A 26,059-nucleotide genomic window follows, 5' to 3' on the forward strand; every position below is an offset into this window, starting at 1 on the left:
AGGTAACAGTAGCATCTACACAGAGTGAATGGGAAGACTAAATGAATCAATATATGTAAAATACGTTGTACATTGCCTAGCACATAATATGTAGTAAATATATTATGTAATCATTATAGTCATAATCATTATTATTTTTTCCAGGTAAACATAGTTATTTCAGTGATTTTCTCAGCCATTGAAGATTAAGCTATGCCAAATTTAGGATCCCCCCTTCCCACCCTGGAATTGATACTAAACTTCTGGACCCTAACTAATAATATCTACCCCAGGGGCTCTGTTTCAGCTCTGTGCTGCCTCTTTCTCCTCCTCTCTCTCACCCTCGCTTTCTCTCTCATGAAACCTTTGCTTTCTAGGACCACATCCTGACTTTTGTGGGCCTTAGACACATTTACCTTCATTGACTCCTTTCTCCATAAAAAGGTATTAAAATTATATTTTATAGCTGCATTATTAGATGACTGTATTCATACTATATATTAAAATACTTTCTTTGACCTACAAGTTTATTATTTTATTTTTTAAAAAGCAATTAAAATATTTTCATGGATCCCTAAAGGTATTGTAGACCCCAGGCACTGTGCCTACTCTGTCTAATGAATAAGTCAGCCCTGCTACACCTTACTCTTTTCTGCTACCGCAACAGGGCTGCAGAAACATCAGGTGGCTGTCTGCAGTCCTTCTATACTCAGAAAAGTCTGGCTGCCCCTCCTGTTTTACAGCTGCCTAAATATAATGATGATGATGGAAGGGACTTTTCTTCATGAAACCTACCATGTACTAGAACCATATCCTCCCTATTCTCAAATTTCCAAACCACAAGAGAGTCTATTGTGTTGTGTCATTTTGTACGCATATATATACATACACATGAGCATGTGTACATACACATGCCCCTCTTGGGAAATGGCCTTTTCAAAATTGCCTCTCTCCAAGCCCCTGCTTTCCTTCCCAGCCCTGAGGAGAGAGAGTTGTATATGAAACTCAATCTGTATCTTATCTCTTTTAAAATATATTCTTTCTAACACTTGAACTATGTGCTTAAATTTGGAAACCAAAACTTTGGAGGTTCTTTGTTTTCTGATTCCATATGTCTGGGAAGGGAAAGTACAAGTGAATGAATGGGGTTGGATGGATAAAAGTGGGAAGAAACCCATTGATTATTTTCCTCATTTGATCCTACCATGCAAGTATTTAATACTATATAAGAGTAAGTTTAAATGTTTGTACAGAGTGGAATAGGAGAAGCCTGTGCAGCACACATTTTGCGTATCCCAAATACCATTGAGTTCCTTTTGAAGACTTTGGAATGCCTAAAACATGCAAAAACATGACAATTAATTTTAGTGGGTTTCATTATGTTTCCATGATAAATTTCTCAGGGTAAAAAAAAAAACAAAAACATAACAAAAAAAACATACTCCTTAGGTACCTTTTGGTGAATAGATTGCGTTTGACTCTCAGTGATGCAGGAAGTCACTGGTTAAGGATTCTTAAATAATGAAGCTTGATATGTTGCCTGGTGATTTATAATGATGGCTGATAAACTGATGATTTAATTGTGCTTCGTCTAGTAATAATCTTAAGTGCTCAAGTGAAGTTCCAGTGATTGGCTTTCTTCTGAACTCAGTCTCCCCGGAGTCTTTAGGCATCTCTTTTACACAACATCCGATAACTGACTTTTAACTGTTTCTATTTTAAATAATACAAATCAATTAAAACACACAGCTGTTTAACAAAACTTCTCAGTGTCAGTATAGGTCTCGGTGGGTATTTCCTGATGGCTGATAATGACATCAGTTTAGTGCACCTGGTAGTATCTGTGTGAACTGGAAGTGGTTTAATTCTTAAATGACGAGAAAATTAAGAAGCCTTTATGGATTGCTGCTGCTTCTTCAGAATCACTGCCAGCTTCCTTTGCAGGCTTCTTTCATGGTGGAGCTTTATTTAAATGGGACTACAGATGTCATGTGATTGTTTTCTCTGTAATTTGCTGCTAATTTATTGAATCTGAGTTTCTAGGTATTAGCTGTGGGTATTAATAAGTCATTTAGGGGGCGGGTTTATGGCAGCACAGTAAATGTATCTAGCTTGCAGGCTTTTTGTAGAAACCTTCCTATGTTTTAGCAGTATTCAGTGATTCTGCCACAGTTTATTGTCTCAGGAGTGTGTGAGATATACTCTCTTTGTTATATCCTTACTTTGGCATCTTAGAGTAATAATGACAGTTCTGTTTGTCTCTACTAGCAATTATTTTTAGATTATCAGTCTGTACATGCATTGTGACTTTTAATGTTTATTAGCTGTTGATGCTATGGGTACCATACATGGTCAGGGTACTTTCCATATTCATTTTTTGTTTTTTTTCAGACTGAGTCTCGCTCTGTCACCCAGGCTGGAGTGCAGTGACATGATCTCGGCTCACTGCAACCCTCACCTCCCGGGTCAAGTGATTCTTGTGCCTCAGATTCCCAAGTAGCTGCGATTATAGTCATGCACTACCAAGTGTGTATTTTTAGTAGAGAAAAGGTTTCTCCCCATTAGCCTGGCTGGTCTTGAATTCTTGACCTCAAGTGATCCGCCAGCCTTCGCCTCCCAAAGTGCTGGGATTACAGGTGTGAGCCACCGTGCCCAGCCAATATTCGTTTTTTTATCCATTCGGAAATGTTTACTGTCATTCATACTCCATTGTGCTTTTCCTGTTTGGGGAAACAAAAGCACATTTTAATGAATTCTGTTTGTTCCTTAGACTTTTCCTACATTAAGAAATGTATGAAGAATGGCCAGGCAGGGTGGCTCATACCTGCAATCACAGCTACTCAGGAGGCCGAGGTGGGAGGATTGCTTGAGCCTAGGAGTTTGAGGCCAGCCTGGGTAACATAACAAGACCCCATCTCTTAAAAAAAAAAAAAAAAGGTTATTTGGGCGTAACTGATTTTTACCAGAAGTGTCCAGAAATCTCACCTTTAAAAAAAAGGCATATGGGCCAGGCATGGTGGCTTACACCTGTAATTGTAATCCCAGCACTTTGGGAAGCCACGGCAGATAGATCACTTGAGGTCAAGTGTTCGAGATCAGCCTGGCCAACATGGGGAAACCCTATCTCTACTAAAAATACAAAAATTAGCCAGGTGTGATGGCGGGCACCTGTAATCTCAGCTACTCGGGAGGGTGAGGCAGGAGAATCACTTGAACCGTCGCGAAGCAGAGGTTGCAGTGAGCAGAGATCATGCCACTGCACTCCAGCCTGGCAGCCTGGGCAACAGAGTGAGACTGTCTTAAAAAAAAAAAAAAAAAAAAAAAAAAGGCATATGAAACTTCTTTCTCACTTTCACTAAGTAATTTCTTTTCTTTCTTTCTTTTTTTTTTTGAAACTGTGTTTCGCTCTTGTTGACTAGGCTGGAGTACAGTGGCGTGATCTCTGCTCACTGCAACCTCTGCTTCCCGGGGGTTCAAGTGATTCTCCTGCCTCAGCCTCCCGAGTAGCTGAGATTACAGGCACCCGCCACCACGCCTGGCTAATTTTTGTATTTTTAGTAGAGATGAGGTTTCACCCTGTTGATCAGGCTGGTCTCAAACTCCTGACCTCAGGTGATCCACCCGCATCGGCCTCCCAAAGTGCTGGGATTACAAGCATGAGCCACCACACCTGGCCAGTAACTTATTTTTCTTAAAACTTTTTTGGCTTTACACCTTGGAGTGTTTGTGGAAAGTCCTAAATGCATATTGAATGCTATTTAGGCATTGGTATAACAGTGCTTTCTCATCTAGCTTTTACTTTCTAAAATTTTCTGACCACTAACCGCTCATTAAGTGTTTAATCTAAATACAATGGGAGTTGATTTATTATTGATTCCTATTGTATTGATTTCTAAGATGTTTTATCCCATTTTAATGGGAGCTTAAGATATATAGCTAAACAGGATGTATTTCTTATAAATAACCAGGATGCTGGATTTGGGTCTTACTTCTTTGAGTTGAAGTTTATTTCACTACATAATAAAAACAAGAGGCTGGTTAATGTTCTTTGTTATGAGTACATCTGGTTGAGCAGAATATTGCTTAGCTTTTTACCATCAAAATTACACTTTTGACTCAGCACATGCCTTGAATGTATACGAAAGCTTTCTTTTAGAGAATCTCCCAGCATTTCATTGATCCCTGGAATTACTGTTTCTTAAAAAGGAACAGCTTATCAATACAAAAATAAAATACCATTTAAAATATTGAATAATTAATTTTAATATTATTCATCTTAGCACATTTCATTTTGATAATTACTTACCATCAATTATTAATTTTTAATAAACATCTTAGTCCCCAAACTTCAAGTCTGAGGAATATTTATATTCTTATTTCCAGTTTTTGAGAAAGAGGTTAATGGCGGGTACACAGTAAAGCAACAGCTTGGAGCAGGTGGAGAAGCCTGGGGGCTGGGGGTGAGGACCAGAGGCAGGCACAGGACCTGGAGGGGAAATGGAACACAGGCTCTGCTGCTACACTTACTCGCGTATGTTTTGAGTCCTTAGTAAGGAGTATATGCTACCTCAGAAAGATGCTATTTGTTTTATCTTATTTGTTTGTACAATAGTTGCTGTATACACATAATTCCACCATGCAGTTATTGCACATTATTTTCTTCCCACTTTCTACTCCCTTCAGCTTCTCTTCTCACTTGTCATTTTCCCTGGTTCTCTTCCATATCAGCTGCAAAATTCTCCATATTACATTTGCAGCCTGTATTTTTTAGTTAAAAAGTTGGTAAATAAATAGAGATAATACCAAAGTATATAAAGTATTTGTGCCAGTTACATTTTTTTGTAAGCTGATGTAATTTTTTTCAGTATATTAATGCAGTGGTACTTCCCTTTGTCCAATCTGAATTCCAAAACTATTTCAAGTGGTTTGTATACATACGTTCTAATATGCTAATAATACATACATATACTATAACCATCAAAGCAAGTGAATAATAACTAAATGATGGATGGGAAAAGACAGTTTTAATAGAAAACATAAGCTAAGGAAAGATTTTGAGCTTTCTAAAATAACAACCAAAAGGGAAAGCCAATTAAATACATTGCTTTCATTCTGTTACAGAAGGAAACAGACAAGATTATCAGGAGAGACAAACTTTTTCTTTTATTAAATTCTAGATTGATCATTTCACAACTATGGAAAAATAGTCTTCTTTATAGATACCACTTAAACCAATTCCAGGAGATGGGGAGGGGGTGATGCTCAGTTGTAGTTGTGTGAGAGTGTTACACTAATGTACTCTGTGTGTGTAGGTTTATACTGTTAAAGTCTTTACTGGCAGCTTACTGTTCAAATTCAGCCTACAGATGTTATTTTAAGTGTTTTGAAATGTTTTTTAAGTTTGTTTTTGTTTTTTGTTTTTTTTGGAGATAGGGTCTCACTCTGTCATTGAGACTGGAGTGCAGCGGTGCAATCTCGGCTGACTGTAACCTCCGCCTTCTGGGCTCAGGCGATTCTCCTGCCTCAGCCTCTCGGGTAGCTGGGATTACAGGCATGCACCACTACAACCCAGCTAATTTTTGTATTTTTGGTAGAGATGGGTTTCACCCTGTTGGCCAGGCTGGTCTTGAACTCCTGACCTCAAATGATGCACCTGCCTTGGCCTCCCAAAGTGCTGGGATTACAGGCATGAGCCACTGCACCTGGCTGTTTTTTAATTTGAATAACTTTAGACTGGATATGTGCTCCATAGTTAATCATGATCACCTCCTCTCCCTATTTCCTCCTACTGTCTATTTCACTTACTTACTTTGCCTGCCTGTCTTCAAAAAGCATTTGAGTTTGCCTGTTCTTGTATTGACACAAGATGCAAAGAAAGAGCTTAGAGATTCTGTATGGATCTGAGCATCTCAGTACATATTTTGCATTGTCTTCAAATAAAAGTGGTATGATCTGGGCTTTAAATTCTTTATAATCATTTTTTCTGATTGAAAAAATAATATATACTGAAAATTTTAAATAAAATACAAAATATCATAAAGAAGAATTATTCATAATCCCAAATGTTAAAAGTTACCACTGTTAACCTTTCAGTGCGTAGCTTTCCAGAAGTTTATATATAGCTTTATCTATAATGTATATTCATATATAATATATAAAAATACACATGCAAATGAATCATACTATGCACCCTTTTATTTTGAAATTTACTTCACAGACATTTTTGCATCCCAATATTTAAATACATCTTCATTTTCCCTTTAATAGTTGTATAGAATTCCGGCCAGGCACGGTGGCTCATGCCTGTAATCCTAGCACTTTGGGAGGCCAAGGTGGGCGGATCTCAAGGTCAAGAGATCGAGACCATCCTGGCCAACATGGTGAAACCCCGTCTCTACTAAAAATACAAAAATTAGCCAGGCGTGGTGGCGGGCACCTGTAGTGCCAGCTACTCAGGAGGCTGAGGCAGGAGAATGGTGTGAACCCAGGAGGAGGCAGAGCTTGCAGTGAGCCGAGATCGTGCCACTGCACTCCAGCCTGGGCAACAGAGTGAGACTCCGTCTCAAAAAAAAAAAAAAAAAAAAAATTGTGTAGAATTCCATTGTAAGGTAAGGCCGTAATTGTTTCAACCAATTTTATGTTGTGAACATTGAGTTTTTTAAAAATGTGTATTATAAACAAGTTTCTAAGTGAACATCCTTGTATATATAATTAATGCGATTGTCAAATATTATTTGGAATAAATTCTTAGAAGTGGAATTGGTGAGTCAATGAGTATTCACATTTTAAAAGTTTTGTTAGATATTCCCATATCAATCTCAGAAAAGATGTACTAATTCTAAGATGCCAGCAGTGTCTTAGAGTACCCATTTCTCAAAGTGCTCACTGATACTGGTCATAATCATTCTTCTTAATGTGTTACAGTCTGATGTCAACCAGGCTTTTGACTGGAGTCACGTATCAATCAACTTAACACTGAAGTTACTGATAAATAGCTGAAATATAGGTTTTTCTTGCAATTGATTGGCACATACATTTTAGACACTGGAGTAGTTGACATACTGTCAGAATTAAAGGGTCTGATTTATATTCTTGCCAAAGCTGAACATTGTTTCTGCTGTCCAGAGTTGGTCTGTAGGAGTACCTGCCAGCAGGGCTGGGCTTTTCTTTGTAAAATTCATTAGATTTGCATAAACGGTTGAGGAGAACTCCATGGAAGCCCTTAAGATCTGCTCTTTTAAGCACGGAAATACTACTTCACACATATTCTTTCACCTAGTCTTTGAACACCCTTATGAGGTTGATACTATTCTCCACACTTTAGAGAAGGGGAAACTGAGACACAAAAAGATTAAGTAACATGTTAAAGGTCAAACATCTAAGTAAGAGAACTGGAATTAGAACTCAGATGCCATACTAGGGAGCTCACGTCTTTAACCATTATGTTTTACCTTCTCCCACAATAACAATCTTATTCTCAAAATGGTATTATATTATTATTTTAAAGCAGGGCTGATCAAGTTTTTGGTCATGAACCCCCTTTGAGAATATCAGGAAAGCTCTGGACTCTTTCCCCAGACACACAAACTATTGCAGCCCTAATCAGGAGTTCCCTAGGACTTGTCAGGACTTCCAAATCCTTGGAACTTGTAATAGCTGTAGTGGATTAAAACTCAACTTCCAGTCTGCCCTTCTCTCATGCCCCTCCTGTACTGCAGACACTGGAAAGCTAATACACAGTTCTCACACGTCTCAAATAGGGGCCTGAATTTGGTTCAGGAATATCATAGTAGATGCATTTGTGCAGGATTTGGAAGGCAGAAGCATGTGGAAACTGCTCTTTTCAGAAGCGTTTCTGGCATGGAGGTTGTCTACGTGACCTTCACAGAGGCTTCATTGTCCAGAGGACGGGGCATCCATTTTGCTGGTGGGAGTTGTAGCAGGCGTACTGTGGCTCTGGAGGTGGCCATATAGGGTCAGGTTTTTGTTCACTGGAGTGGGGATGTGATTCTAGAATGACAGATTCCTGACCTGAGAAGAGGCAGTAGGTTGGATGGTATTCAGTTCTGCAGGATTGCTTCAGGAATTTTTCTTGGAAAGTCATCTAGAATTTGTTTATTCAGTCCTCTCTCCCTATTCAACTAGCCAGAGAGCTTCAAGTAGAGAGTAGATTCTGGTTTTTGCAACTGAACATTGACTGATACCATATTATATAGCTTGACCCAAAGAGAGTTTCTTCAACAGGTTAGGGGCTGGGCTCTGGAGTCAGAACCACTTGGGTTCTTACTCACGTTCGTCTACTTATTAGCAGTGTGGCCGAGGACAGTTATTAGGCATTTCACCTTCCTCATCTGCAAAATAGGAAATTATTTCTACATAAAGAATATTATAAGGATGATTCCAGTGGGTTGTTATGAGAATTATGTGAGTTAGTGCATGTTATTTGCTTAGCATTGTGGGACACATAGTTGATACTATGAATATCTATTATTAATCCATAAATATCATGAAAATGAAAAGCTGTGGACACAATTTCTATTCCATATAAAATAAAGCACTGCTGGTCAATAGAATTGTTGAGCTTCAGGTTTCCTACAGCAGTACATTCACAGGCTGAGGCTTACAGCTTATTGAGGAGAAAGCTGACATAGTATACTTAGTACATTTACTTACCTACGTAATGAATTTTGTCATTTTCATTCAAAAGAAGACTTAAAAAAACTGAATTCTCTGGTAGTAAAATTTCTTCCTCAGGAGAGACTTTCAGCTTTAGATGATTAGTTGGATAGACCTTCAGCTTTAGATGATTAGTTGGATATGCTGTTTACTATGAGGTGGGGTTGGCAGATCACAGTAGGTATGTCCCAAGGCTACAATGGCAGGAGAATAGCCCATCTGGGCCTCAGTGAGAATCTGCCTCCATAGTGCTTCTCCCCCAGCCATGCCATTAGCAGTTGCATTCTACAATCTAAAGTTGTTATTGGGCCTGTAGCTAAACCTACAGCTTCCCATTGAAATACAGATGTATCTTAGTATGTCCTACAGTTCATCTAGAATTGGATAGTGTCAATATTGTTCTCAATTTTTTAAACCACTTGTTGGTGAAAGGAGTTAAATTGAACATGTCTAAGTAGCTTCCTCTGATCAATAGGCTCATTTTCTGACAGATTTTCTCTCGTATCTCCATCCCTAGCCCTACTCAAATCATCTTTAATAACTGAGATAGTAGTGATCTGCCCTTCACAGCCTCACACGGCAGTTTGGGTTTTTCAAATTTAAACTTGTTCATATACAGCTAGGGTAAAACCTCTACTGGAGGATAGTCAGAACAAGGCAAAGCCTTAGACTGTAGAAGGTCACATATGGTAATCCATGTAAAGGTTTTTACAGCTTTCCTTCCCCTACCTCTACTTAAAGGTCGTCATGCGATCAAATTAATTGTAAGCAGCTGTTAAAGGATTGCAAGCAACTGTTAAAGGAGAAAATAAGTTTAAGGGTGAGTTCTATAAAATAATCACTTTTGATTCGCCCAAGTCTATCTCATTGGTAGAAATAAACAGCAAAATCAAATTATTTTTGACATAAAAAAAATTAATTTCAATTTCTTCACAAGCATGTTTGACATCAGTTCCTTTATCGGATGATAAAGAATAGAAAGGCTAAATGATCAACAATGATACTTTCTTGGATATGCAAATGACAGTTCTCCTTGGACTTTGTTTTAGGAGAATTAAGTCTTAACTTTACACAAGTTTGGTGAAATGTTTTCCCTATTTATCAAGGCTGTCCCTACAGCTGTGGACCATGGGGGAACAAATTGTCTCACAATAGGTCTTTCTTCTGCTGATGAAGCTTTAATAAAATCATCATTTCTTGTACTCCTGTCTCATGAAATTATTGTGTCAACTAACTTGCGTTTCATACTGGGTTCAGGAAAGCCCCATATGTGAGTGAAGACACACTGGAACTATTATTTGTGTGTGTTAGGGTGTGTGTGTGTGGGAAAAGGGACACATTTGGAAGAAGCCAAGTAAAATAGGTGGGTCTTTGGAGCCCTCTACCTTACTTCAATCAGAGTACCTCCATTTTCTTCTGTTTTATGGTATCTTAAGAGGTCTTATTTGCAGAAAGTGTTCTGCTGCTTTAAATTGTTTGTAAATGGCTGAGCTAGAGGGCACATTGCCTAGATGTTATTCGAAAGATTGTCAAGTTAAAGGCAGGCAACTGACACTGACTTGTGTTTGGACAAAGGGAATTTTAGTATTAAGATATGAACTTAAATATTCCTGATTCAACAGGTCTATATTTTAAGAGAGTTATCGGGAATATATAAGTCCATTTTGTTTCATAAAAGTTGCTCAGAAAAAAAAAAGTCTTTTGATCTTAACTGAGATCAGTGTGGCCAGGCCTACCTTTTTATCTGCTAAAATTATTTTGTTGAGTGATTGAATAAAAATAGTGCTTAGATCCCACAGCCTTGAATATTGGATAGTATGGATTTCATTCTTTCACAAGGAGGCAGCTTCTAACCTCTAAAAGTAGGGCCCAAAAAGAAGGTGATCAGGGCTTTTGAATTTAGTTCTTTTTCCTGGCATCCTATAGGAGACAGACTTTTGGCCCTGTAGGTATGCTCTGGAACTCCCTTGGAATCAGAAAATGTAGCCAGTTAACTTGGAAACTAAGGAGCTTAAGTTTCTATCGCTGCCAATAGTGACTCCCTTGCTTCTGGGTTATTAAGCTAACCTAGCTTACTTGTACCTTTGATAAAGATGGCCAAACTGCACATGTACCAAAGTGGCTCAGGGAAGTCACCCAGGTCACCCCATCTTCCTTGCTTGTTCACAGTCTGCTTTCACTCTTGTCTCATTCTTGCCTGGCTTCAAACACTTCAAGCACTTTGCTTTGTAACCTAGTGTTGACCCTGCTGGTCCCATGAACTTAGTATTTGAGAGTAGACTTCTTGATGCACAAGCCTGAGCTCTCTCTTGCCAACATTTGCTTTGATCTTGGTTCCCTATGTTACTTGAAAAAAATTCCTCGTTTCTTTTTCTGGCTTGCAAACAACACTCTATCCCCAAACTTGGCAGGACCTCTCTAATCATACCAAACTCTTTTTAGCCAGAATTGGACAGAGACTAAAGAAATCTGAAGTATAGCATAACCAACGAGTCACTGAGATGGGAGGTTTTCTAAACCAGTCTAAAGACAATGGTGACTGTCTGGGTGATGGTTTGCAAATCTTAAGGGAGCAAAATGTAGGTCATTGAGGGTCAGCCCAGAGGAGATTTTGGAGAGGATTGTGTGAGAAGGCAAAGACTATGTTTATCAGGAGTTTATGTGTGCCAGTCAGTGTCTTAGTTGGATAGGAGAAACTGGGATATTTGGTAGAGGAAAAGCTAGTAGGGTGGTTTAATTTAGGATGCTAAGATATGATTCCTGTATACCGGCCAATTTGATTTGGAAATTTGCTAATAATTCATAGTTACCATTTCCTGAGTACCTATCATATGCTAAACTCTCTGCTAGGGACATTTAGATAGATGAGCTAGTCTTCATAATGACCCTTAAAGTAGGTATTATTATTCTTATTTTACAGATGAGGAAACTGAGGATAAAAGAATGTAAGTAATTTGCCCCCAAGCTAATAAATGGTAGAACCAAGATTCAATTCTAGTCTTTTTTAAGTCCTGGTTTGTTTGTTTTTCTATTGCAACTGGTTTTAATTTGAATAATTTTGGCCATACTCCATGAGTGATTTAATCTGATGTAGCACATTGCTGGTAAAACAGATCCCATCAGAAAAACCTGGGACATGTCTTGACTTTTTTTATGGAGCTATAATTTACATCACATAAAATTCACTACTTTAAAGTGTACAATTCAGTGGTTTTTAGTTTATTCACAAGGTTGTGCAACCATCATCACTATCTAATTCTAGAACATTTTCAACTCTAAAAGTCCGTATAGCCCTGAGACGGGAGGTTTTCTAAACCAGTCTAAAGACAGTGGTGACTGTCAGGGTGATGGTTTGCAAATCTTAAGGGAGCAAAGTGTAGGTCATTGAGGGTCAGCCCAGAGAAGATCTTGGAGGGGGTTGTATGGGAAGGCAAAGATTATGTTTATCAGGAGTTTACATGTGCTCCCATTCCTTCCTCCTCTCAGCCTTGGGCAACCACTAATTTAACTTTTTTCTCTATAGAATTGCTTATTCTGGAGATTTTATATCAATGAAATCAAACAATATGTGGCCTTTTGCTTATAGCTTCTTTCATTTGGCATGTTTTCAAGGTTCACCCATGTTGTAACACATTTAAGTACTTTATTCCTTTTGACGGCTGAGTAACATTCCATTATAATAGATATATGACAGTTTGTTTATCCATTCATCAGTTGATGAACATTTTGGTTGTTTCTACTTTGTGACTATTATGAACAATGCTACTATGAAGATTTGTGTACAAGTTTTTATATGAATATGTTTTCAGTTTTCTTGTGTATATACCCTAGCAGTAGAATTGCTGGGTCATGTAGTAATGCTATGATTTAATTTCAAGTAACTGCCAAACTAATTTTTACAGAGGCATCACCATTTTATATTCCCACCAGAAATGTATGAGGGTTACAATTTCTCCCCATCTTTGCCAGTTCTGTTCCACTTGGCATTATCTTTCTTTTTAATTATAGCTATTCCACTGGGTGAGAAGTATCCAATTGTGGTTTTGATTTGCACTTAGCTAATGTCTAATGATGTTGAGTATTTTTTCATGTGCTCATCAGCCATTTGTATTTCTTCTTTGCAGAAATGTATACTCAAATCCTTTGTGCACTTTAAAATTAGTTTTTTTTCATTGTCGAGTGGTGAGAGTTTTAAAATATATTTTGAATACTAGACCCTTATTGGCTATATGATTTGCAGATTTTCTCCCATTCCATCGGGTTGTCTTTTCCCTTTCTTGATAGCGTTCTTTGGCTCACAAAAGTTTTTAATGTAGGTAAAGTCCAATTTATCTGTTTTTTTATTACATTTATTTTGCCTTAGGTATTATATCTACAAAACTGTTACGTATCCTAAGGGCACAAAGATTAAACCCTATGTGGTCTTCTAAGAGTTTTATGGTTTTAGCTTTTACATTTAGGTCTTTCATCTATTTTAACTTATTTTTGTATGTAGCAATGAGGTAGGGGTGCAAATTCATTCTTTTGCATGTATTAATAAATATCCAGTAGTCTCTGAACCATTATTTGTAAAGACTATTCTTTTCCCACTTAATTATCTTGGCACCCTTGTCAAAAATCAGTTTATCACAGATGTATGCATTTATTTCTGGACGCCAAATTCTATTCCACTGTTTCATATGTCTATCCTATGTCAGCGTCACACTGTCTTGTTTACTGTGGCTTTATAACAGTAAAGCTTGATAGTCATTTTTCGATATTGGGAAACGTAAGCCAACCAACTTTGTTCTTCTTTTTGAAGATTGTTTTGGCTAGTTTTGGTTCTATGCATTTCCATATGAATCTTAGCATCAGTTTCTCAATTTCTGCAAAAATGTTAGTTGGAATTTTGATATGGATTGCACTGGAGCTATACTTCAATTTGAGGAGAATTGCCATCTTAACAAGATTATATCTTCCCATTCATCAATACGGAATGTCTTTCCATTTACTTAGCTCCTCTTAATTTCTTTCAACACTGTTCTATAGATTTTCAGGTGACAAGTCTTGAATTTTTTCATTAAATTTATTCCTACATATTTTGTTCTTTTTGATGCTGTTGTGAATGGAATTGTTTTCTTAATTTCATTTTCATATTGTTCTCTGCTAGTGTATAGAAATACAACTGATTTTTTTTGTATCCTGTAACCTTGCTGAACTCTTATTAGCTCTAATAGTTTTTTGTGGATTTATTAAGATTTTCTATATAAAAGATCATGTCATTATGGCATGTCTTGATTTTTGATGACACGGAGAATACAGGTAATAGCATGTTGTCTGTAAAAGAAATTGTTCAAGAACCAGAATTCTCTAACCCTAACCAGCTTATCTATCTGTCTGTCTGTCTGTCTACCTACCTACCTCCCTACCTACCTGCCTATCTACCTACCTATCTGTCTGTCTGTCTGTCTTGGGAATATGACCTGTGCCTGTGTCCATCCTTTGGTATTTGGATGTGTCATGAATCCTATTTACATTACTTCCCATTGTTCTCTCTGTCATTTTCTTCCCACCCACCTTCTCCAACGGTTAATTGCATCCTTCTCTGATTATACCTTACCTCTCTGTCCCATTATTTTATATCTATCTATCTATCTATCTATCTATCTATCTATCTATCTATCTATCTATCTAATCTGTCTCTATAGATAAAATGATTTGTTCAACCAAACTAAGTTTTTTTTACTGTATCACATTCAGCAGTTCAGGCGACTTATCTCAGCTGAGTTTCAGTACCCTGAGAACTCTTTTTGCAAAGGGCTGTAGTTCAGTAAGAAGTCCATTTCTCGATCTATGATGTTTTCCTCAGTTCCTGGCTAATGCCTGGTATTGTGTGCCCTGTTCATGGAAAAATAGAACTCCTCACATACCTTCGAGTGAAATATGAGGGAAATTGAGAAACATAGGAGGATTGGGCCTGGGGAAGGTTGACTAAGGGGATTTAGCTGGTAATGCAGAGTATTTTCCTTGAGATTTTCATTTAATTCACTTAATTGTAGGTTTTTGTGGAAATTTCCTTTTTAGACATTCTTACCAAATAATATTAGACTACATAAAGAGGGAGTGGTATAAAAAATTTACCTTTACTCAAGTGAAGTAGAAGGTGAGCAAAAGAAACCAGATTTGCATTTAATAAACAAAATAGAATGCTAAGTCTCCCAGGCTGGAGTATGGTGACAGGCTCGTGGCTCACTGAAGCCTCCACCTCCTGGGTTCAAGTAATTCTTGTGCCTCCACCACCCAACATGGTAGGTAGTTGGGATTACAGGTGTGCACCACCATGCCTGGCTAATTTTTGTATTTTTAGTAGAGAGATGGGGTTTTGCTAGTCAGGCTAGTCTCGAACTCCTGGGCTCAAGTGATCTGCCCGCCTTAGCCTCCGAAGGTGCTGGGATTACAGGCGTGAGGCACCAAGGCAGCCAAGGATGTGCACTGTCTACATGTTCTCTGTAATTTTAGCCTTAACTGTAAACTCAGCCCCCAAAAACAGAGATTTTACAACCTGAATCTGTAGTCTAAGAGGTTATTGCTCTCATTTTGCCACATTCTGAGGACAAGCCACTGTTATTATTTTAATTGAAGAAATTCCCAAAAGGGAACAGTACTTGGGATTGGAGAACTTGCTTGAAACTATTCAATTGCTGTTTTGCTTGACTTTTCACATTGACTCTTCTGAAGACCGAGCATCCTGATTTTGTCAGTGAAGTATTACCTAATGTTTAGTATGATCATTTACCGTTAGCTTCCTAGAAGGAGCATGATATACAGTAAACATTTCCAGGTACAACATTCAGCTTTCACACTGATACATTATATAGCTAATTTTCTTCTACTTTTTCCTGAAAATGTTCCAGTTAAAAGCAGGCAGCTTCTTCTGATCATTTATCTCAGCCACAGAGAATCTTCAATGCAAAATGCTCATATTTATTTCTTTTTAAAAAGAAGCCTGGTGAAAATTTTGAAATTTTAGTAAGAGTAATGAAGGATTTCTGCTGTTATTAAAAGAAAACAAGGTAAGGAATCTTCAAATTAAAACAGTATCACCAGTATTAATTGAGTAAACATTTTCCTGGATGCATATTTACTGATTTTTGGTCGATTTTTCTCAAAACATGAAAACTACATTTATTTCTTGGTAGAATTTGTGTGCTTGTGAGAGATCGTCTCAAATTTTCTTTTTAATAAATTTCCCAAGTCTTGACAGCTAACTGGACTTGCGAGTCTTTAAGATGTATTGAAAGGAGCATAGACTTTATAGCAAGAAAGAGGCAGGATTCAAAGCTGGTTCTCCCCTTGCTATGTCTTTGGGTAAATTACCTAAAAATTATTTTACCTGATATCAATATAGCCATATTAGCCTTCTTTTGGCATTTGTCTGGTAAATCTTTCTCTACCTTTTAACTATTAAACTTGCTCTGGTTTATTAATTTCCTTGCATATAGAACATTATTTTTAAAAATTTACATATAGTAAAGTTTACCTTTTTTTGGCAGACAGTTCTATAAGTTTTAGAAAAATGCAGAGATGTCTAACTGACCAAAATCAAGATACAGAGCATTTCCATCCTTCCTCCACCCAAATTCCCTTGTGCGGCCCCTTGTAGCCAACCTTTTCTCCCACCCCAAACCCTTGTTCTCTGTCCCTATTGTTTTACCATTTTCGGAATGTCATATATGGATTTCTAGGCTTTTGAGTCTGGCTTCTTTCACTTAGCACATATATTTGAGGTTCATTTATGTTTCAGTATGTATCGATAGTTTATAACTTTTTATTGCTGAGTAGTATTCCATTGTATGAATGTACAGCATTTGGTTTATCCTTTTACCAGTTGAAAGACCTTTGGGCTGATTCCAGTTTTTGGTGATTAAGAATAAAATTACTAAAAACACTCATTTGTAGGGTTTTTGGTTGACATAAGTTCTCATTTCTCTTGGATAAATACTTAGGAGTAAGATTTCTGGTCTATATGATAATTTTTTTTAATGCCAGATTATTTTGCAAAGCATTGGAAGCATTTTATACTCCCACTAGCAATTTCTGGGAATTCTAGTTCCTCCATGTCTTTACCAGCACCTGGCATTGTCAGTTTATTTATTTACTTTAACTATAACATAGATGTGTAGTAGTATCATAGTATGGTTTTTGTTTTGCACTTATTTAATGACTAATGATGTTGAATATCTTTTCATGTGCTTGTTTACCATTCATATATTTTCTTTGGTGAAGTATCTTTTCAAATCTTTCCCCAACTTCTTTTTTTTTTTTGAGGGACAGGGTCTGACTCTGTTGTCCAGGCTGGAGTGCAGTGGCACAATCATAGCTTACTGCAGCCTCGAACTCCTGGGCTCAGGAGTGATACTCCCACCTCAGCCTCCTGAGTGGCTGGGATTATGGATGTGTGCTACCACTCTCAGCTATTTGCCCATTTTAAAAATTGGATTTTTTTTTAATTAGATTCTTTTATATTCTTATTGTTGGGTTTTGACAGTTCTTTACATATTCGAGATATAAGTCCTTTGGTGGATATGTGATGTGTAAATACTTTCTCCCAGTGTATGACTTCTTTTTATTCTTTTAACAGTTTTTCACAGAGTGAGAGTTTTTAATTTGTATGAAGTCCAATTTATTTAAAAACACATTATTTATTTATTTATTTATTTTGAGACAGAGTCTCTCTCTGTCACCCAGGCTGGAGTGCAGTGGCATAATCTCACTGCAACCTCTGCGCCCTGGGCTCAAGCAATTCTCCCGCCTCAGCCTCCCGAGTAGCTGGGACCACAGGCACCTGCCACCACACCCGGCTAATTTTTGCATCTTTAGTAGAGACGGGGTTTCACCATATTGGCCAGGCTGGTCTTGAACTCCTGACCTCAGATAACCTGCCCATCTCAACCTCCCAAAGTGCTGGGATTACAGATATGAGCCACCTTGCCCGGCCTAAAAATATATTTTTTAAGTCTACTGCACTTTTGGTATTTTATCTAAGAATTGTTTGCCTAGCCCAAGGTCACAAACATTTTTTCCTAGATATTTTATTATTTTTATTTTTAAGCTTATGTCTAGGATTTATTTTGATTTAATTTTTATGTAAGCTGTGAGGTTTATTATTTTGTATATGAATGTCCAATTGGTGCAGCTCCATTTATTGAAAATACTAAACTTTCTTGATTCAGTTGCCTTTGCACCTTTGTCAAAATCAATTGACCATATTTGAGTGGGTCTATTTCTGGACTCCCTGTTCTGTTTCATTGATCTATTTTTCTGTTCTTCCACCAATACCACATTGCCTTGCTTATTGTAGCTTTATATTAAATCTTGATAAACCCTGTCTCTAAAGAATGAGTCTTCCAACTTTGTTCTTTTTCAAGAAAGAAGCTTTAACTTTCTGTGTAAATTTTTGAATCAGCTTCTGAATACCCACGAAAAATACTGCTGAGATTTTAACTGGGATTGTGTTGGATCTGTGGGTTGATTTGGAAAGAATTAACATCTTAATGAGTCTTCCAATGTGTGAATAAGGTATAACTCTCCATTCTTGTATGTCTTCTGTGCTTTCTTTCATTAGTATTTTATTGTTTTAAGCATGCAGATCCGGTATACATTTTCTTAAATTTTTATGTAAATATTTCAATTTGGGATGCTATTATGTTTAATATCTTTTGAATTTTCAAATTCTAGTTGTTCATTGCTAGTATATAGAAACACAATTAATTTTTGTATATTGTCCATAGGTTCTGAGACCTTGCTAAACTTACTTACTAGTTCTAGGAGCTTTGTTATAGTTTGGGGAGGGGTTTTCTATATTGACAATTGAAGACAGTTTTGCTTCTTCCTTTCTAAACTTTCTCCTTTTTTCTTGCCTCATTGCACTGGCTAGGACTTATAGAATGATGTTGAATAGCAATGATACGAGGGCCATGATGGTTAATTTTTTGTGTCAGTTGGCCAGGCTATGGTATCTAGATAGTTGTTCAAACATTATTCTAGCTGTTTCTCTGAAGGTATTGTTAAAATTAGATTAATATTCAGATCAGTAGATTTTGAGTAAAGCATATTGGTGGGTGGGTGTCATCTGATCAGCTGAAGGCCTTAACAGAAAAAAAAACTGACCTCCCCTGAGCGAGAAGAATTCTGCTAGCGTCTTTTAGACTCTAAATGCAACTCTTTTCCCTGCAGACTTTTGACTTGCCAGACATCCACAATCATGTTAGCCAGTTCTTTAAAATAAATCTCTGTCTCTCTCTTTCTTTACCTGTATCTACACAGGGAGTGAGCTAAGACTTTTATCTGTACACAGAATTAGGGGATCCATTTCTCCAACTATGTGCTCTCCAGTATTTCTCCCACACTCTAGGGATCTCAGAGGCTCCTTTTCCTGGGCTTCTCACTGGAAAAACAGGGCTTCTCTTGGAGTTTTAGCTTCCAGATCTGCTGTTCCCTGTAGTTCTGTGTGACTAGTACTACTCTTGAGCAGAACAGCAAGAGAAAAGAAAGAAAAACAAACAAACAAATTAAAAAATAGGTATTCTACTGCAGCCTTCAGGCCATACGGTTCCCTTTTCCAGTTCCCCTGGCCTGAAACACGTTTCTCTCAAGGGTTTAAGCTGCCATTGCAGGGCAGGTCTATGACAGGGACTACCCTTTGGGCAGGGGTATGAGAGAAGAAAGAAAGAAAGACAAAAGAAGTAATGGGGGGCTGGGTGTGGTGGCTCATGCCTGTAATCCCAGCACTTTGGAGGCCGAGGCAGGTGGATCACCTGAGGTCAGGAGTTTGAGACCAGCCTGGCCAACATGGCAAAACCCCATCTCTACTAAAAATACAAAAATTAGCCAGACTTGGTGGTGCATGCCTGTAATCCCAGCTACTCGGGAGGCTGAGACAGGAGAATTGCTTGAACCTGGGAGGCAGAGGTTGCAGTGAGCCGAGATCGCACCACTGCACGCCAGTCTGGGTGACAGAGCAAGACTCCATCTTAAAAAACAAAACAAAACAAAACAAAAACAGTAATGGGAAAATTCTCCACCTTTCCAGATTGTCTGGCCAGAAGTGGGGTTTCTTCCAGTGTTTGGTTGTTTACCCTCCCTGCACAGTTCCACAGTAGGGCAGCCGTTGGGTCAAAGCCAGGAAATAAAAGACGAAAAACCAGGTGACTTACCCTCAAAGAGGTTATTTGAATTTTGGCTACTCTTGCCAATCTGCTACTATCGTTAACTTTTCAGAGTCATAGGGTAGTTGCTTTTTAAATTTTGTTTTTTAAGTTTTAATCGGTGGGAGAGATAGGCTGTGGTGGGTTTACTCCATTTTGGCTGGCACCAGAAGTCTTGTGTCCTTATGTTTAAGTGCTATATATATTTTTTATCTCATATTGTTGTACTTAAAAATTCCACTCTATAGTTTTTGTCTGTAAGCCAGGGGAGTTTAATCTGTTTACCTTTATTATGATGACTGATATGTTTCAATTTTTTCCTTTTATTTGTGTTTCTGTTTGTTCTGTCTTTTTGATTTCCTCTTATGACATTCTGCTCCAATATGAAGGAAATGATGTGATTCTTGTGACTGCTTTTTAAATCTCTAAAATGGAGCTAAAAGGATCTAACCAGTGTGTTATCTTAAAAATGAAGTAAGATAAATATATTTAACACTTTTAGTGCGGTCCCAGGTATAATCAATTTAATTTAATAATACTCATTGAGCACCTATTATGTACTCAGTAACAGAATAGATAAAAATTGCTGCTTTTATGGAGCTTATATTCTAGTGGGGGAGACAACAATAAACAAAAGAAGTAAGTTAATTACATTGTATGATAGAACATGAAAAGAGCTATGGAAATAAATAAAACATGGAAGAGGATAGGGAGAACACCATAAGGGTAGAAGTGACAATTTTAAACTGGCAAGTCAGCTATTTTTGCATGCGGGAAGTAGTACTGCTTTATTTTTTTGTATGTTTTATTTGTGTAGTGTTTTATGTAACACTTTCCAAAGCACTTTAACCTCATATTTTGCTTTTATTCTTATACATTGATTCAACAATAGGGGCCAGACTTATACTAGACTCTGGGGTACAATGAAGAGCAAAAGCAGACATGAGTGATATTCCCGTGAAGTCTTTAGAGCATTTCTGTATTACTTCCATATTAGATGAAGTCAATAATGCCAGTTTATTTATCTTTTTGATAAATAATTTTTGAATTTTACAATGTACCAGACACCTATAGTAATTGCGAGGTTAGCAAGATAGACATGGTCTCTGTTCTCTTGAATCTTACAATTTAATGAGAAAACAAATTTTTAAATAAACAATTTTGGCATACTCTGGCTATAGAATGGAAATGATTGGAAGGGAGCAGGACTGGAAGCAAGGAGAGATGAGTTAAGAGGGAGAAGTAACCCAAACAAACTAGGATGATGGCCTACCTGGTAGCAGAAGCATGTGGAAATAAAGAATGATACTAGAGATAAAAAGAAGCTACAGTGTTTGGGGAAACTGGCTTATGGATGATGCAATTCATAGATGAGGGATAGGATGAGTTCCGTTTTCAAGATCCTAAGTTTAAAGAGCATGCAAGATATCTGAGTGGCATGTCTCTGAACCTCATGAGACATGTCAGGAATAGAAATGTAGAATTGGACATTATCAGCAATAAATGGTAATTGAAGCCATGAGAATAGATAAGATCTCTAGGCAGATGTAAAATGAAAGGAAAAAATAGCCTAAGAGATAATTTTGAATTATATCATCATTTAAAAGAAGAACAGAAGACTGCCTGTGAAGGGTACTAAGAGAGGGTGGTCAGAAGTGTAGGAGGAAACTTTCACAAGAGATTCTTGAGCCCTGGAGGCGTGTTTTTTGTTTGTTTGTTTGCTTGCTTGCTTGCTTGCTTTTTAACACTGTGAGCCTATCCAATGTTTCAGAGAAGTCAGGTAAGAAAAGACTGAAATGTGCCCATTGGGTTCAGCAACAACAATGTCATTTGTGTACTGTGGTGAGTAAGCAGAATGTGGTTTGATGCCTGAGCTGGGAGATGAGGGAGTTGACAGAGAATAAATATTTTTTTTTGATGAATTGGGAGAGGAAGATAGGGTGATTCTTGCAGAGGGACATGGAGGAGAAAGAGGATTTTATTTTTCATTGTAATTTACTTGTTTGTTTTTAAGATGAGAAAGACTTCGGTGTTTTAAAAACTGAAAGGAAAGACAGGAGGAAGGGAAGACAGGAGGAAGAGAACTGAAAGAGCAAAGTCCTAGAAAAGGTAGGATGGTGGCGGGACAAGGGATGACTTCCATTTTAACAGAGGCTATAGAGGACAAAATATGGGTATGGTTTCAGATGTATTTTTAGTTTGGCAAGAAAGGACATTTTATGGTTTTTATTTTTTTTTCTGTGAAATTGGACATGTGAAATCTGCTGTCAGAGAGGGATTTTATGGCTTTAGAACAAATGGAAAAGATTTGACTTCTTTCCATGGGGAGATGGAAGAGTAGACTAGAGAAATATATTAGGACAAACAGAAGGCATGGAAGCTATGCTTGAGGTAGGCCAAATTATGTGGTTTCTTAAGCAGTGCAACTTTGATGCATGTACAAAATAGAGTCAGCCAAATTTGGGATTTTTGCCAGGTGTTAAGATGGAAAGACAGTAGGCAAGGAAGCTGGTACTATTGGTAAGAAAGTGGTTGGCGTGACAAAGAATAGAACCTAAGTTTAATAAGGAAGAGAGAAAGAGCTATAGAAAAAGGGGACTAGAGATCCCTATGAAGTCAACGAACTGAGATCTTGAGAATATTTGACTAAGAGATCTGAAGACATAGGACATTTGGTCTGAGAGTGGTTTTAAAGGGGGGAGTGATTCTTGTATTGATAAGTTTCTGAGTGTAGCTATTGGAGTGCTATGCTGACATGGAAGTCAAGAAAGAGAGGCTGTAGCGTAGGATGGGGCAACCACATGGATGTAAAGTCACCTTGGATAATAGTGAAACTTGAGGTAGAAGGAAAGACTGTGAATCAAATGCTAAAATCTTGGAGAGAGGCAAACATAGTAAGCAACAGAAAGGAAGAGGGATTGGAAGGTATTATAGCTAGATGGCATGTATATCAAAGGAACTGATTTTTAAAAACTTCTCACTGGACGCGGTGGCTCACACCTGTAATCCCAGCAATTTGGGAGGCTGAGGTGGGCGGATCACAAGGTCAGGAGATGGAGACCATCCTGGCTAACACTGTGAAACCCTGTCTCTACTTAAAAAAATACAAAAAATTAGCCAGGCGTGGTGGCACGTGCCTGTGGTCCCAGCTACTAGGGAGGCTGAGGCAGGAGAATCGCTTGAACCTGGGAGGTGGAGGTTGCACTGGACCGAGATCGCACCACTGCACTCCAGCCTTGGTGACAGAGCGAGACTCCATCTCAAAAAAAAAAAAAAAAATTCTTATTGAAGTATAATGTAAGAAGTATACAGATCCTTAATTATCAATTAACAGCTCAATGATTCCATCTGTGTAGCCCAGTCAAGAAACAGAACATTTGTAAAATTATACCTACTCCCAATCACTTTCTCTTCCTTTTTCATAGATGTAACAATTGTCTTGACTTCTAAAGCCCTATGTTAGTTTTGCCTGTTTTTTGAATGTTGTATAGATGAAATTGTATTCTATACATTGTATTCTTTTAATTCTGGTTACTTAAACTCAATTTGTGTTTGTGAGAATCATCTATGTTGTTCCATGTAGTAGGAGTTCATTGACTTTTATTGCTATAAATATAGTATTTGCCAGTATTATAGTATTTGATTTTATAACTGTATCACAATTTGTCTTTCTATTATTAATGGCCATGTGGTTCCCCCTGCCCCAGGTTTTGACTGTGATCATTCTATGATCATGTCTTTTGATGCGTATATGTATGTATGCATTTCTATTGGGTATATATCAAGAATAGAATTGCTGTGTTATAGGACATGCATATATATGTTTAACTTTACTAGTTAATACCAAACAGTTTTCTAAAACTGTTCTATCAAAATATAAATTCTCATCAGCAGTGTAGGAATTTCAGTTGCTCCATGTTCTGATAACTGTTTGATATGGTCAGTCTTTTTAAATTTAGCCCTACTGGTGGATGCATTTTGGTGTATCATTATAGTTTAAATTTTATATCCCTAATGATTAATGAGGTTCATCTACTGTTTTGTAAAGTGCCTGTTCATGCCTACTGCCATTGTTTCTATTTGGTTGCCTGTCTTTTTTTTTTTTTTTTTAACTGATTTATAGGAGTTTTTCACAAATTTGGTGTATGAGTTCTTTGATGGATATATATATAGCAAATAGCTTTTTCAGCATGGTAGCCTGACTTTTCATTTCCTTTGTAGTGTCTTGATAGCCAGGAGTTTTTAATTTTAATGTGGTCTAATTTAAGAATCATATCCTGTATATTTTATGCTTTTTGTAGTTGTTTGAGATCATTGTCTACCCCAAGATCATGAAGACAGTTCATGTCCAGCACTGTCCAATAGAACTTTCTGCAAAGATGGAAATGTATATATTGCACTGCCCAATGCAGTGGTCACCAGCCGCATGTGACTATTGAGCCCTGGAAATGTGGCTAATGTGATTGAGGAGCTGGATTTTTCATTTTATTCAACTGTAATAAATTAAAATAGCTACATGTGACTGTTAACTGTGTTATTGGACAGATTTGTTATCTAGATATTATTTAACTAATTTATTGTTATTTAGATTATATCTATGAGCCACTGGGAACTAGTTTTAGTTTAGTATGAGATACGAGTCATATTTCATTTTTTCCCAATACGGATATCCAATTTGCTCAGCACTATTTATGAAAAAGATTGTGCTTTCTGCATTTCTTTGTCACCTTAGTTACACATAAAGTTTCCACATGTTCTTGGATCTGTTTTTGGATTCTCTGTTCCATTCAGTTGTTTCCTTGTGTCAATACCATACTATTTTTATTACTGTAAGTTTATAATAAGTCTTGATATCCAGTAAAAAAAGTTTCCTAACTATTCTTTTTTTTTTTTCCTTGCCTATGCTGGACTCTTAATTTCCATTTAAATTGTATAAGCAGCTTGTGAAATTTCACAAAATAATATCGGGACTTTGGTATTATAAAAAGTTGGATCTAGAGGTCAATTTGAGGAGAATGCTCACTTTTACAATATTAACTCTTCCAATCTATGAATATGGTACATCCCTCCATTGATTAGTTTTTAATTTTTTCTTTTAATATTGTTTTATAGTATTCTACTTATAGAACTGGCACGTCTTTTGTTGCATTTTCTTAGCTTCTTGTTTTGTCTAGGGCCACCAGTACATTGTTGGGTGGAAGTGGATATGGGTATTCTTATCTCATTTCCTTCAGAGGGAGAACCTTCAATATTTTAAGTATGAGGTTTGCATTAGATTTTCTGCTAGATATTTTTTATCCAATTAAAGAAGTTTTATCCTATTCCTAGTTTACTCAGTGTGTTTGGGATGTTGATGTTTTAAAAAGATCAAATGCTTTATTGACATCTTTTGAGATAATCAAATGATTTTTCTATTTTACTCTTTTAATTGATTTTCAAGTGTTAAAGCAACTTTGCATTCTGGGGAAAAAATACAACTTGCTTGTAATGTAGTATCCCTTTAATGTATTGCTGGATTTCATTTGCTAACATTTTGCTTAGGACATTTTTATTCATATTCATAAGAGAAATTAGCCTGTATTTTTTTTTCTTATAATGTCCTTGTCACTTTTAGAGATCAAGCATATGTTACCTTCATAAAATGAGTTGGGAAGGGATCTTTTTTTTTTCTTTCCTCGGCAGGAGTTTATGTTTTGCTGATGTTATTTCTTCTTTAAATGTTTGGGAAAATTAATCAGTGAAGACATCTGGGTTTGGAGTTTTCTTCTTGGAAAGATTTTTAATAAAAAACTTGATTTCTTCCATAGATATTAATCTGACTTATTTGAAGGTGGTCTTTTTTAAAAAAAATTTTCCTGGCTACTTTTAATATTAACTTCATGGTTTTTTCTACTATTATATATTGCTGTAGACTGAATGTTTGTCTTCCCCCAAAAATCGTATGTTGAAACCTATGCATCCCCAATGTAATGGTATTTGAAGGTGAGGCCTTTAGGAGGTGATTAGGTCATGAGAGAAGAGCCTTCAAAGTGGGATTAGTGGCTCATTAAAGGGACCTCAGAGAACTGCCTGCCTCTTCTGCCATGAGGACATGGCAAAAAGATGGCCATCTATGAACCAGGATATGAGCTCTTACCAAGCACCATGTGTGTTGGTACCTTGATCTTGGACTTTCCAGGTTCTAGAAGTGTAAGAAACAAATGTCTGTTGTTTATAAA

The 26,059-nt window shown here is 37.1% G+C and overlaps 1 protein-coding gene across 14 annotated transcripts in view; it reads left to right on the top strand.

The window, feature by feature from the left end:
• Positions 1-26,059, top strand: part of ATG10 (autophagy related 10) — a 299,098-nt gene that overhangs the window by 213,674 nt on the left and 59,365 nt on the right. Inside the window, exon 8 of one of the 14 annotated variants that reach the window (XM_055233297.2) lies at positions 21,856-21,874. The exons of the other annotated variants lie outside the window; for them this stretch is intronic. Coding sequence (XP_055089272.1) covers positions 21,856-21,859 — 4 coding nt within the window. The 3' untranslated portion in view covers positions 21,860-21,874. Of the gene's footprint in view, positions 1-21,855; positions 21,875-26,059 lie in introns of those variants that run through there. 14 annotated transcript variants of the gene reach the window in all.

This window comes from Symphalangus syndactylus, chromosome 11 (assembly GCF_028878055.3).
Source record: "Symphalangus syndactylus isolate Jambi chromosome 11, NHGRI_mSymSyn1-v2.1_pri, whole genome shotgun sequence".
In the NCBI taxonomy this organism is placed as follows: domain Eukaryota; kingdom Metazoa; phylum Chordata; class Mammalia; order Primates; family Hylobatidae; genus Symphalangus; species Symphalangus syndactylus.